Source organism: Schistocerca cancellata, chromosome 2 (genome assembly GCF_023864275.1).
Source record: "Schistocerca cancellata isolate TAMUIC-IGC-003103 chromosome 2, iqSchCanc2.1, whole genome shotgun sequence".
Taxonomy (NCBI): Eukaryota; Metazoa; Arthropoda; class Insecta; order Orthoptera; family Acrididae; genus Schistocerca; species Schistocerca cancellata.
The window spans coordinates 72,073,822-72,086,968 of record NC_064627.1 but is presented as its reverse complement, the minus strand read 5'-3'; the positions used below and the strand labels follow the sequence as shown (position 1 = coordinate 72,086,968).

The window sequence follows — 13,147 nt, the reverse complement described above, 5'->3', positions numbered from 1 at the left end:
TGTGTTATACAATGATGGAATAGGAAATTGGCCATAACCATGTAGCAGTAACCAGAAAATGCAAACTGTAATTTTGGATGCTGAGACTTAAGTGTTACGTTAGTATCTTGACCACTGTTCCATCTTGCTCAGTTTATTGGATCATCTGGGAGATATCAGGAGAAAGACAGTTTCAGAAAAGAAACTTTTTACCAGAAGTTTTTAAACAGTTTTATTATACACTGCACAAAAAGTATAAATTTTTTGAAACCCCATAGTTGTCTCCCGTTGCGGCGCATGGGTGCCTAGAAAGGTGCCTAGAACTTTCCTCAGTAGTAGTGCAAAAGCGTAGCACTCTGGGACACCCTCAGGCTCAGTGATACTTCAGATACATATGAAAAGACAGGCCACAGCTAAGAAATTCATTTGAGGTAAGGTGGGTTATTGATACCACATTGACACCAAATTTCACCACAAGTTTGCCCAAAGTCATTGTGGACATGTCAAATGATGGCAAGATAGTCACTTCTCCTTTTACCCACATTTCACTCCTTGTTATGAAGCCTATATGATGGAGGTCATAACCGTGATACCGAGCATTGAAATCACACAGTTTTCTTAAGAGTGACTGAGGAGGGCATTTCGGACACCTGCCACTCAAAATCGACATGGAAAGCCCTCAGAAGGTGGCATAAGGGGCATCAATAAAAGCATTCCTTTCCTTAAGGCATCGATTCCCACACATTTTGTGTTCGAAAAAACAGTTCACAGTGCAATGAGAAACAGGAAGACCTTGACAACACTTGTCACTGCTGACACAACCCAGTTGATTCAACCCTATTGTAAGAACATCATGTGATGGCAATGCAATTGAACTTTATATGGTCCCCTTTGGAATGTAGTGCAACCACAATTTTTGCTCTTGTATACAGGATGATACCACTAGGGGCCTTTCAAAACCATTCAACAAAACTTGAATGTGATCCAAAGCAGCAAGGGGTGTTTATGCTTTTTCAGCCCTCCTGTTTCTCACCCTCCATTGACATGATCACAGAGGGGCTCAACATTGACATGGTGAGAATAAATTAGGAAAGGTCCCCTCTAAGACATCCCTGCTCAGCAAGAGCCTCAGTGCCACACACATTCCTTTGTTGAGCATGGTAAAAATGTACCTGTCAGAGACTTCAACATCCATTCGGCTGAGTGTTGACTAGTGGCTGCTCTAGTGCTCGAGGGCAGGCAACCCCTTCGACGCCCCATTCAGAAAATGAAGCAATGGAAACTCCTGGTTAAAACATCAACAGTATAAGGGAAAGAAGAGATTGTTACTCATCATAAAGATGACACGGTGAGTTGCAGACGAGCACAATGCAAAGACTGTTCTGATTTAGCTTTTGGCCAAAGCACACAACTGCCATCTCCAGCAGCTCAGAACATTAAGGAAAAAATTTTTTTTATTGTAATTTTGACTCTTCATTGAATTGACTCTGTTGTGTGGCAGCTACCTGTTCAAAGTGCAGTGCACAGGTTGAGCTTTTAAGAGTTACTTCTTAATGTATTACTTGACTTGTACATCATCACTAAAGATTCTCCTTCTTGGTGGGAGGTATGGCGCATGATGAATGAATGGATGAATGAAAATGATCTGTACCCAGTTTTTCAACTACAGTTCAAAGAACTTAGTTACGTGAATCCGCATTATAAAGCAAATGTTTAAATACAGGTTGTACATCAAGTCCGGGCACACTTTCAATTATTTATTGCACAAGAACCAAACATTGTACAGATATCATACATCATACATATGTAATTTTGAAGAGAAACCCTGAAAGTTCTTTTTTGCATGTATACTGCCCTTGGTAATTTGCTGATAGCGCTAGTCGCAAACATGGCGAGTTCAAGTGCAGAACGAGCTTTCTGTGTGTTGGAGTGCAACAGCTGTTCAACGGATGCTTAGAAGCATGTACGGTAAGAAGCCACCAACAAGGAAGGCCATGTACCACCGGCACAACAAATTCGTTACGATGGGTTGCTTGTGCCCGGCAGAGAAGCGGACGTCCCAGTGTGAGTGAAGTGAATGTGGAGCCATGTTTGCGACTAGCACTGACTATTGGCAAATTACCAAACCATGATGTGGTGGTATACATGGAAAAAAAACTTTCAGCGTTTCTCTTCAAAATGCAATATGTATGACATCTGTACAATGTTTAGTTCTTGTTCAATAAATAATTGAAAGTGTTCCCGGACTTTACGTACACTCTGTAGTATTAGCTCACTGGCTTCATATCTAAATTGTTTTGATAAAGGTCTCCAGTAATTCACGTCTCCATATTTTCAGATATTCTCTTCTTTAACGTGTATCTATCATTTTAGTACTATTGGTTTACTGTTGTAATGACTAGATCTCCAGACAAAGAAGGTACAATGATACCAAATGCAGGCACAGTACTTTTTAGACATTTTCTCTGAAAATATGAGATTGTGCCAAAGCACCTATAAGCAAACTGGTCTCGAAAATGAGACTGCGGTCAACCAAAAATAAAACTGAACTAAAAGCTTCTTCATTTGGGTTACCAGAAATAAAATTATTCATCAGTTGAAAAGGAAAGTTGCCCAGGTCAAGGATGCTACAACAAATTAGGAGGTATCAGCTATGAAATGTTAGCAATAGATGAGATTTCAAAAACTATGAAATTGGAATTGATGGATGTAGCAGTTAGCATGTCAGAGGTAATGGAAAGACAGACAAAAAGTTAAGTAAAGCTGAGACAAACAAAGGCAATATAAATAGGAATCAATAGGAAACCGGAAACAGTCATCAAAAGAGAAGACAACATTAGAAGGAGGGGGGGGGGGGATATATATATATATTATAAAAATTTGCTGTTGGTGTGAGGGAATAAAAGTGTGGAAAGATAAAGGATGGAGTTTTTTTGTATCTTGTGCTCTGCAGCCTATGTCAGTTGTATGAATGATACAATAATTCCATAAAAACTGCATTTCTTATAAATGTTTCTGGTATCATTTTCAAGTATGGTTCATTGTCATGTATTAGAGTTTCACGAAATACAATGTTATATCTGTGACACTGGAGAGAGAGAGAGAGAGAGAGAGAGAGAGAGAGAGATTAAGAAGGAATTGGTCAATATAAGATGGTGACTCTTATCATTATGATACTGCTTTTACTCCTAATTCAAATTAAATTACAGTATTGCAAATGACAAATTTTATAAATCTGTCAATCTGTGATAGGCTATTTTTTAATCTTTTATGTTTTTTGCCTTTTATTATTATTGTTGTTGTCATACTTTCTTTTCCTCCTCCTTCATCATATCCTCCTGTTTCATGTCAGTCTCTCTCCTTTATTATGTAGATATTATGAGATTTTAAGAAATAAATAACATGTAAGAATAATAAAAATAGTTGGAGTTTAGCCTGTTTCCTGTAAAGCATTAAATTATGTGTACAGTCTGAAATAATTTCCTGCTTATGTTAATAAATGAAAAAGTACATGCACATATATTTGCAGTATTAATCCTGTAGCATGCTTGATTATTCTCTCATTTTTAAATTACTGTTTCAAATATGAATGATTTCAGCCACTTATTTGCTGTGCATCAGATGTGCTTGAGGGCAGAGGTTTGGTGCAAGTTGCTATTACAGTATCAGAACTCCTCAGGTTTCATCAGCCTCGCTCACCAGCACACACAGCACCTTGAATTGTGTACGTATATTTTTTATTATTATCAAGTATGATCAGAGCTGTTGTTATTTTAGAGAAAAGAAGAATGAACAACAGTAATTCTACTGTCATGTTAATATCAGAAGTAAGTAAGTATCTTGACACATTGTACAAAACTACTGTTTCTTGTCATCATGTTCACCTTTTTGGTTTGAAATTTGTAGTTAAGGTTACAGTAGAAGGTCTGGGTTAACATAACTGTTGCCTTGTTATGAACATGCTCCTGTGGAAAATTATTAAAGTTACTGTCTCAGATGATCAGGAGATGGTGTATGGCAGGACCAGTTCATTATCTTATTTTATAGCACTTATCTAGTTTGTTACATTATTACCTTTGAAATTCTGCAGTTAAAAAGTATCAAATAAACAGAGAGGAACATCAGCTACAACCTGCACTCTGACCAGACTAAAGTTTTAAGAACCAAAGGAGATAAAAGAGGGGCAGTATTTGAAAAGGGAATGAGACACATAATTCAATCTGTACAATGAGCAAGCAGTCAAGGAATTTAGGCAAAATTTCAGAAAGAAATTAAAAGTTCATTGAGAAGAAAAAAAAATTAAAGTTTTTCTGATTATGTTGCAATTCTGTCAGAGATGGCAAAGGACTTGGAAGGTCAGCTGAGGTTACAAAATGAACATCAACAAAAGTAAAACAAGGGCAATGGAATGTAGGGAGATTAAGAAATCAGCTGTTAAAAGCAGAAGATGGGTTTTGCTATTTTGCAGCAAAATAACTGACAATGGCAGGTTTAAGGAGGATAAAAAGGATAGACTTACAATAATAAGAAAAGCCGCCTTGGAAAGGAGAAATATATGTTAAACCAAATAAACAGTTAATTGTTTGAAGTTCTTTTTTGTGAAGACATTTGTCTGGGGTGCAATCTTACAGGAAAGTGAAATATGGAGAATAAACAGTACAGATTAGAAGAGAATCAAACAAAAGTTAAGTACATAAAAAGGAAAATTATTCAGTAATTTGTTCACGAAGATGCATATGGATTGGTTAGCAGTTCCCTTCAGTTGATACAGCCAACAGCACAGGTGACACTTAGGTTTCGACTACCTCTAGTCATGCCCTGAGATGAGGAATGTTCTCTCGACTATCCTTCCCATCTCTCCCACAGTGGTATTCCACCATCCACTAAGCCTGTGGCATATCGTCGTCCATCCCTACACAACCCCTGCTCCCAACCCCTTGCTTCATGGCTCATAGCCCTACAGTAGACCTGGGTGCAAGACCTGTCCTATAATCCCTCCCATCACCAGCTACTCCAGTCTGGTCACGAGCATCACCTGTCCCATCAAAGGCAGGACTACCTGTGGAACCAGTCATGTGATCTAGAAACTAAGCTGCAGTCTGCACTGCATTCTTTGTGGGCATGACAACCAGCAAGGTGTCTGGCTGTATGAATGGCCACTGACAAACAGTTGCCAAGAAACAGTTGGACCACCCAGTTGCTGAGCACTCTGCCCAACACAACGTTCTTCACTTCAGTGACTGCTCCACAGCCTGTGCCATCTGGGTCCTTCCTACCAACAGCAGTATTTCTGAATTGAACAGGTGGGAACTCACTCTGCAATATATCCTTTGTTCCCATAGTCTTCCTGGCCTAACTTTCCTTAGTCATTGTCCCTACCCATGTAGCCCCTTCCCTGTTCCTATTTCAGCACACACAGCCCTCTATTATATGAACACACACACAGTCTGTTTACTTCCCTCCTTTCCTGATACCTTTCCCCCCGTCCACCCCAACCCCTGCCCCCTGTCTAACTTCTCGACTGCACCAAGCTGCCCTACCCTCTCTCCATCTTGTCACTGTATGCTCCTACATGCAGCACTTTACAGTCTCCCACCCCTATCCTACTATCTCTCCCTCTTCCCACCCCAGCCTCATCCTCACACCCACCACCCAGCTCCCAGTTCTTCTTCCCATCATGTGCTGCTGGTCGCAGTCTGACCTTAGCAGCCAAAGACTGTGTGTGTGTGTGTGTGTGTGTGTGTGTGTGTGGGGGGGGGGGGGGGGGGGGGGGTGCGTGCGCGCGCGCTTTTTTTTTTCCAAAGAAGGCCTTGTTGGCCGAAAGCTTACTTTCTGACAGTCTGTTTGTTATGCCTATCTCTGCTGTATGCTGTATGGTGAATAACAACTATGCTTTTCATAATATTGTCATTATTCCAACTTGGGTTTTCCATTGTTTTACAGTTAGTTAGTTAATTAGCTAGGTGTTCTCCATTTCAGGTCAGCGTGTGTATGACCTGGGACAACCGGGAGATCCGCGAAAAACCTGGGAATTGTTTAGAATTCCAGAAATTTTTCATTGTTTTAGTTTTCAGTTAAATTTTTGTGATTTTGACTTGTAAGAACCAATACTCTAACAAAGGATATTCCTGTATTCTGCTACTGCAGAATAATACTGCAGCAACAAAACATTATCAGGAGAAAAAAAAAAGAAAGAAAATAAAACTTAAGCTGCAAAGGAAATGCGCCATATACAACAACAAAACAGTGGTCATACAAGTGTCTGCCAACAGCAAAGTGTGTCAAAGGCTTTAGGAAGACTATGCAATGCTTTCTAACAACAAATTGCCTCCGATGAGCGTGACATGACAACTGTTTAAATTAGATTCATTTGAGCAGTTGCGGGTGGGTTCTTGCGCATGCACAGTTGAGTCGCGTATGAGTAGTACCTTCTCTCGCTTCTGGTTACAGAAGTGTGGCTGGGCGTCACTACTTAATATTGACCCTGTTCTGAAATAAAGTAAATCCCGGGCTGATGCACAGAGCAGTCTGAGCTGTGGTGGGGAGGTGTGTCATCTCCAAGTGACCTGTGTTTACGTTTAGTGATTTTGTTGTTTCCTCTTCGTTTATTGCTCTCATGTTAAATGATAACAAAACGGATTTTTGTAGCCGGGAGCTATCAAATGAATTAAAATATGTTCGCGTAATTACAGAAGGCTAAAATATGTTATTAGTTTTAGATTTTATTTCCACCTTTCTGACAGTCAAACATTAATCGCCTTACAGAACAATGAAGTTATTTTGGCTGGTTTGCTAAAGAGATTTGGCTTTCTGTTGAGGCATCCATTTCCTGGTCAGTTTCTTTATTGAAGCCATGATGTTGAAGCTTCATTATATGGGTGCTTGTTACCTTCAGGTTTCCATTTTAAAAAGAGATTTGGCTTTCTGTTGAGGCAGTCAATTTATTTGAAACAAAGTGTTTAATTTCACACTATTGGCTAGTTTCAACTGTTCACTGCATTTCAAGTCCACATATGGCATTATGCCATAATAAAGAACCAAACATGAAATAATACAGTACTGGTACTCAAAGAAAATTTGCATATGAATGGGCATTTTAAGCTGAATTATGTGTTTCATTATGTTTCATGAAATTCCAATGCTCTAGAAGTATCCCCTGATGTCTTGTTTCTTTTATAATATAATGTAAGATCTTTTAATGTTTTACACGTATGAACATATGGGCTTCCTGCGACATCGTAGCTGCGCAAGCACGATGACGCTTGTTATCTGGCGCTCTCTTGCAACTGCTGAAACAAACCTACTTCTAACAGGTCGCGGGAAAATATTGCGAATGGCAGTTTGAAAAGCATTACATTCAAAGGAGATTTTCTTTTACATAAGATGAGCTATGTGCGAGAATGTACGATGAATTTTTTAAATCACAAAGCGTTTGATTCTCATTTAAAAATCAACTCTTTGAGGATGACCATTTAGAAGAATTTTGAACCCAGAAAATCAGATATTTACGTCATTATTAAACATTTTACTGGCACATTTGTGTGATGTATCTTAAAGTGTAACAAGCGCAAAAAAGATCAACATTATATGTGGAAGCTTAGCTTCTCTTCCAGCTTATTAATCTTCGAGACCAATACTATAGGTGAATGCTATGTATATTAATTTAAACCATTAACTTTTCTTATTTGTGTGTTCACGCTACTTAAGAGTGAGCTTGCTATTGGATGACTACATCATGTGTCCTATGCTGTCATCAGCTGGCGAGATCACGTGACATGAGCTATGACTGGCTTAAAAAAGCACATCGCAGTCTCGATTTCAATGCTTCGGAAAGTGACATGCAGTGTTTGGTGGAATTTGAATTTATACCTTCGCAATATGAAAATATGCAGCGTACATGTTGTTGCACATCAAAGGTCTTTCAAAACGTGTTTTTCCAACCCCCCCCCCCCCCCCCCCCCCCCTCCCAGTTACGTTTTCTAAAGTGCCGCGAAATTCTACTCCTGTATATAAAACCATTAACATTCAAAGGATTGATGAGTTTTACAGTGCTGAATAAGAGTATACTGTCACTTAACATGGAAAAAGTGTATTTTCACCTGGGAGAAACTTTATTTTTAACTGGGAAATCTGGGAAAAATCCGGAAATTTTTTTCCTTGTCCATGTATACACCCTGCAGGTGAACAAAAGAAAACACACATAAAAAATATTAAAAAGTATTTGTATGGCAGCATGCTGGCCATGTACAGTTTTTCTTTCGGTATAATGACTAATGGATGTTTATGAGTAGTGGAAATATTTGTTTGTGTATGTGTGTTTTTTATGACACCATCACCACAAGGAACTTTTGCCATAATCAGAGAACATCATGTATACATCATAATGTAATTTTAAATGTGAACTGCCATCTGAGGATGAAACTGAACCAGTAATGGGTATATTTATCCCTGATAAAGGGATTTTAAAAGTGATGGGTTGCCGTTTTTACTTTATTAGCAAGTATTTTTACACCATCACAACATGTCAATCTCCGACAAAATATCATTTACTTTATTTTTTACCCTTCCATAATATTCTGATGAACAAGTTGATTTCATCTTTCTCTCTGTTCTTGTAAGATAAACTGGGAATCTTTGTCAGTTTAATTTTCTTTAATACTGTCATTCTGAATCTTGTATCTGATCTAAAACTAGTGTCCCACTTGATCCCTGTAGCCACAGGGATTTGCGATTGTGTATTGATGAATCCCCTTAGGTTTTCTGCTAATATATTTGTTGGCCTTTAAATCATGTAGGCCATGAGATCTATATTCCCAGCATCCTGTAGCAACTACATGAACAGTACTGATATGAGATTTTGCATCCATCTGAAGGAGCCCCATCAGCTCCACGTTAACTCACTTTACCACTGAATTAACACAGGCCTGGCCATGGAACCATGTACCTCCATCACAACCCGCATTTTTGTTCTCAGTAGCTGTTCCTATTTTGTCCAGACCACCCTTAATAGTGTATCTACCATTTTTGGCCACACTGTTTCTGGCTCCCCAGCAATCAAAACCTGGTCTTCTGTGCTAAAATCCTTACACATTTGTCCTAAGGATTCTGTTATGTGGCTAAGGCTAGCCCTTGATTTCACAGAATCTTGACCTGGATCCTGAACCTAATTTTTCCTGTAGCTGCTGGCCTACACCCCTTCGATGACTGCAGAGCCATCCTTTTCCCATCTTGTTTTTGGCCTGACGTATTTGTAAGTTTCCTAGCACTCCTCTGCTGTATCCTGCAGCTTTCTACATCTATATGAGGCCCTACCTTCTTTAATTCTGGTGGCAACTGAAATGTATCACTTTACTGAATTTTGAATTTTCTAACAAAAATTTTCACCTGCCCACCCTTTGCATGCCACCTTTTCCCAGCCTCTCTTCTGTTTTTCCTTCTCCACCTGCTGTAACTCAGATTTCGCATTTTCTGGCTCTTCCTGATGGGCACAAATCTTCACCTCCTGTTCCTCGATTTTCTCGTCTTTCTGACATAATCTATGATTCAGTGGAAGAACCTCATTGAGCACCCCAGTCTCTTCTTCACTGCAATCATTGTAGTGATCTATAACCTACATTTTTTGCAAAATAGTCCCTGTTTGCTTAACCAGCATCAACAGTCACCCTTGTTACTCATATCCAATTGACTTAATAAAAATAATCTGTTGATCTTCCTTTTGGGGTTGTCCACTACATGTTGGTGGTTCCTATGTCCACTTGCAGCCCATGGAGATACAAATAGAAAACTGCAACTCCTTATGAATGGCTGATGCGTCAGGCATGAGGCTAACTATGGTGAACTGAGTTTGGTGAATGAATTTCAGCCCTGTGGTGCTGTATATGAAAGAAGTGTTTAAGTACAATGAGCATTCATGTGGCCGTTGTAATGTATGTTATTGCATAGCTTACTGGATGATTTGATGATGATCTTAGGCTCAAAACTAGTCGATCAAGTAATAAAGGAAATTAATGTTGCAACTTTTATGTTTTTATGTTGCAGTTTACTGCATAATTTGGTTAACCAGTATAGCTGCTGATGTCATGCTTTCCAGAAATCTGGAAATTAGTAAATTGTACTCTTTGCTTGTAGTTCAGATAAATCCAGCTGTGAATGGGAGGGCATGATAGAGCAAGGAGTAGGCTCAAAAGTATTATAATCTGACTAAAATAATGTATAATCAACATAGCGAAAATAAAAATCAACAATTAAGCCATGGAAGCAGTAAAGGTCTTGTATTTAAGGCAATTGAAAACAATGATTGGATGGAGTGCAAAGAAATGCGTAAGAGAGTAAATGCAGTTGAGAACAATGATTGAGTGGAGTGCAAAAGAAATTAGCAAGATAGTTAAACTTACACAGAAAGCTTTTTGGGAAATAAGTATACTTTTCAAAGCCAAGCTTTTTGATACATGTGAAATAAAAAGTTCATAATAGTTGTAGATTTTAATTTTTTACTTAAGGAAAATATACATGAAATTTCAAGTTGAAAACTATTTTAAAAAGTGAGGATTGCTCGCAAGCAAGAAATGGAAAGAAGCATTAATTAATTAGAATGGCTAGGAGAGACAGGACAACAAATAGGTGCCATCTGGAAATAGGTGGATTTCATTAGCTGAGCTACTGAAATGCAACTGTGACTGCTAGGTGAAATAACAACAGTTAATGATAATAGTGTTATGTGTGCATGTATGTCACATCAAAGTATGTTAAATGTAGTGTTACTCCAGCCACTTATGTGCCTTTATCTAGTGGTGCTGCACCATTAATTGACATGTTTATTTATCAATTGAACTTTTTAGCTAATTCGGTCCTGTAGATTTCAATTTCAGTGTTTTTATTGTTCTATTTTACTTTTCATTTCTTTTGCAGTGGGAGCACAGGTTAGGTGAAAAAAGAGTGTTTTACATACTACTTCCGAAGATTTCTGCTGTGGCAGTACAGGGACCTATCAAGTGAATGTGAGATACCAAGTCACATCTACTACTTATTACAAAGACAATGTGCCAAAGAATTTTTTGTCATGGTACTAGCTGTACAGATGTGTTATTTATATGTTGTAATTGTGTGATTTTATAAAATAATATATTGCCATAGATAATTTTTAAAATGATGCTATTATTTTAATATGCAAATGCATGCAGTTTCCTAGTTTGGCTTACTAGAGAAATAATGCTACATTTTGAGCTTGAGTTAAATTGTCATTTTGTGATGTAGCTACCGTTATTAAATAATGACACTGAGGATTTTACTAAAACGTTCTTCAGCACCAAAACAGTTGATGATATGCTTTTGTATTTGGAGATAATAGACAGTTTCCTACTGAATTGTCTGACACAGGCCATAATGATCAAATGGCCTATGGCACTTCCTATAATCAACAGAACAGTCATAATTAATTTGATGATCCTGCTGCACTTCCTGTATGATATGAGGCAAAAATAAAAATATGATATTTTCATATGAACTTATTAAGGATTTAGGAGTATGCCAATTTTCATTGAATGCATTATTTTTCATCTTTCTAAAAGTGGTTATGTATTGTGGGTACTCAAGCTGATTGTGGAATAACTGCTTCCTGTTTGCTTCTACAGCAAGGAGATGTTATACATCCATTTCCTGGTCAGTTTCTTTACTGAAGTCATGATGTTGAAGCTTCATTTTATGGGTGCTTGTTAACTTTAGGCTTCCATTTTAAAAATACACTTTGTATTTATGTGTAGTTGCACAGTAATGTGTGCAACACTGAAGTTTGCAGTTTTGTGAGTGAATATTTGGCTTATGATATTATAAACCATGAGTTCATCTAAATCCATAATTATATGCAGTCATGCAGTCATCAGTATCAGTATGTTCTTCATCCATGATTTTTGTCACCTAGGTTCAGCTAATATAACTATTTGAATGTGACATATGGAACAAGCACTTAATACTGGATTTTCTGTTATCAGAAAACTGGAGTTTAATATTTTGGCTAAAATTGATGCTATGAGAATTAATGATTTTTATGTAATGCTCAAATTCACTATTATTTTACAGTTTGTTATTACATTAAAGTAGTATAGATAGGTAGTTGTCAACAAAAGGTAACAGCTATTCACTATCTTAAATGAAATATTTTATCAAGAAAATTTTTTGATGAGGAAACTAGAAGTGTATGCTAGCATAGTAGTAATATGATATAATTCGTAAAGGCATGCTCCAGAACTACAAGACTGCAAGCAAAAATAGGCTAGTTTTTTTTTACAGCACTTCCAAGAATATGTAATGTATATGGACTTCAAAACTGCCATCAGTTAATAATACATGTAGTAACCTTCTATGACTGTTTGCTGTAGCAAAAGAAATTATTTTCATATTGTAAGGGAGTGTATTTCATCTTGCTGTTTATAATTTCAGTTATCATTATATTTGTCACCATTGTAAGTAAACATTATGGTGTTTGTATAATGCATGTAATGAACACGTCATCTTGGAATAATTGATCTCTTTGTATAATGAGGACCCTTGTCCAGATCCATGTTACCTGAACTAACTTCCTTTCCCTCAATTTTTTTTTTAAATATTTGTTACTGTACAGCTCAATTACATTATTTCAGCATTTGCCAATTGTAATTTTAACAGTGTAGAAAACTTTTAATAAGAGAATGTATCATTTTGCATGTAAATGTATAAAGTATAAGCTATGCTATGGGCTGTGAATTTGGTTGTACATTTCGTGCAAAATAAGGATAACGGAGACACATAAGTGTTCTTGTACATCACTTTTAGCTGGTTAATGTTTGTTGTTACCAGTAAACTTAAGACTGACTTCAGACAGTTGTATTTGGTTCGATGAATTTGTCAGATGTCAACTTTTTAAGTTATGACAACAATGTTTAAAATTAGAATTTCCACCAATTTGAATAAAGCAGTTTTACAAAACATTTACCATAAAAGTGCTGTATTTATTTGGTTTCTAATGAGGAACTTATTCTTATTCTCATACAGGTACACAGAACAATAATTTAGTTCCTTTAATTTTTAGTAAATACAATAATAAAATCTCCTGGATACACAAATAATGGAAAGAGTAAAGCCAACTATGTTGAGGTGTTGTGTTGGCTTGAGTGGGTAGAGGAGATGTGTGTGG

At 37.4% G+C, this 13,147-nt stretch overlaps 1 protein-coding gene across 1 annotated transcript in view; it reads left to right on the top strand.

Moving 5' to 3' along the window:
* Nucleotides 1-12,941, top strand: part of LOC126150897 (leucine-rich repeat and calponin homology domain-containing protein-like) — a 193,687-nt gene extending 180,746 nt beyond the window's left edge. The window contains exons 14-15 of the mRNA XM_049915906.1: nt 3,579-3,703; nt 10,888-12,941. Of these exons, the coding sequence (XP_049771863.1) occupies nt 3,579-3,698 (120 nt within the window). The 3' untranslated portion in view covers nt 3,699-3,703; nt 10,888-12,941. The remainder of the gene's footprint in view (nt 1-3,578; nt 3,704-10,887) is intronic.
* Nucleotides 12,942-13,147: the final 206 nt, after the last annotated feature.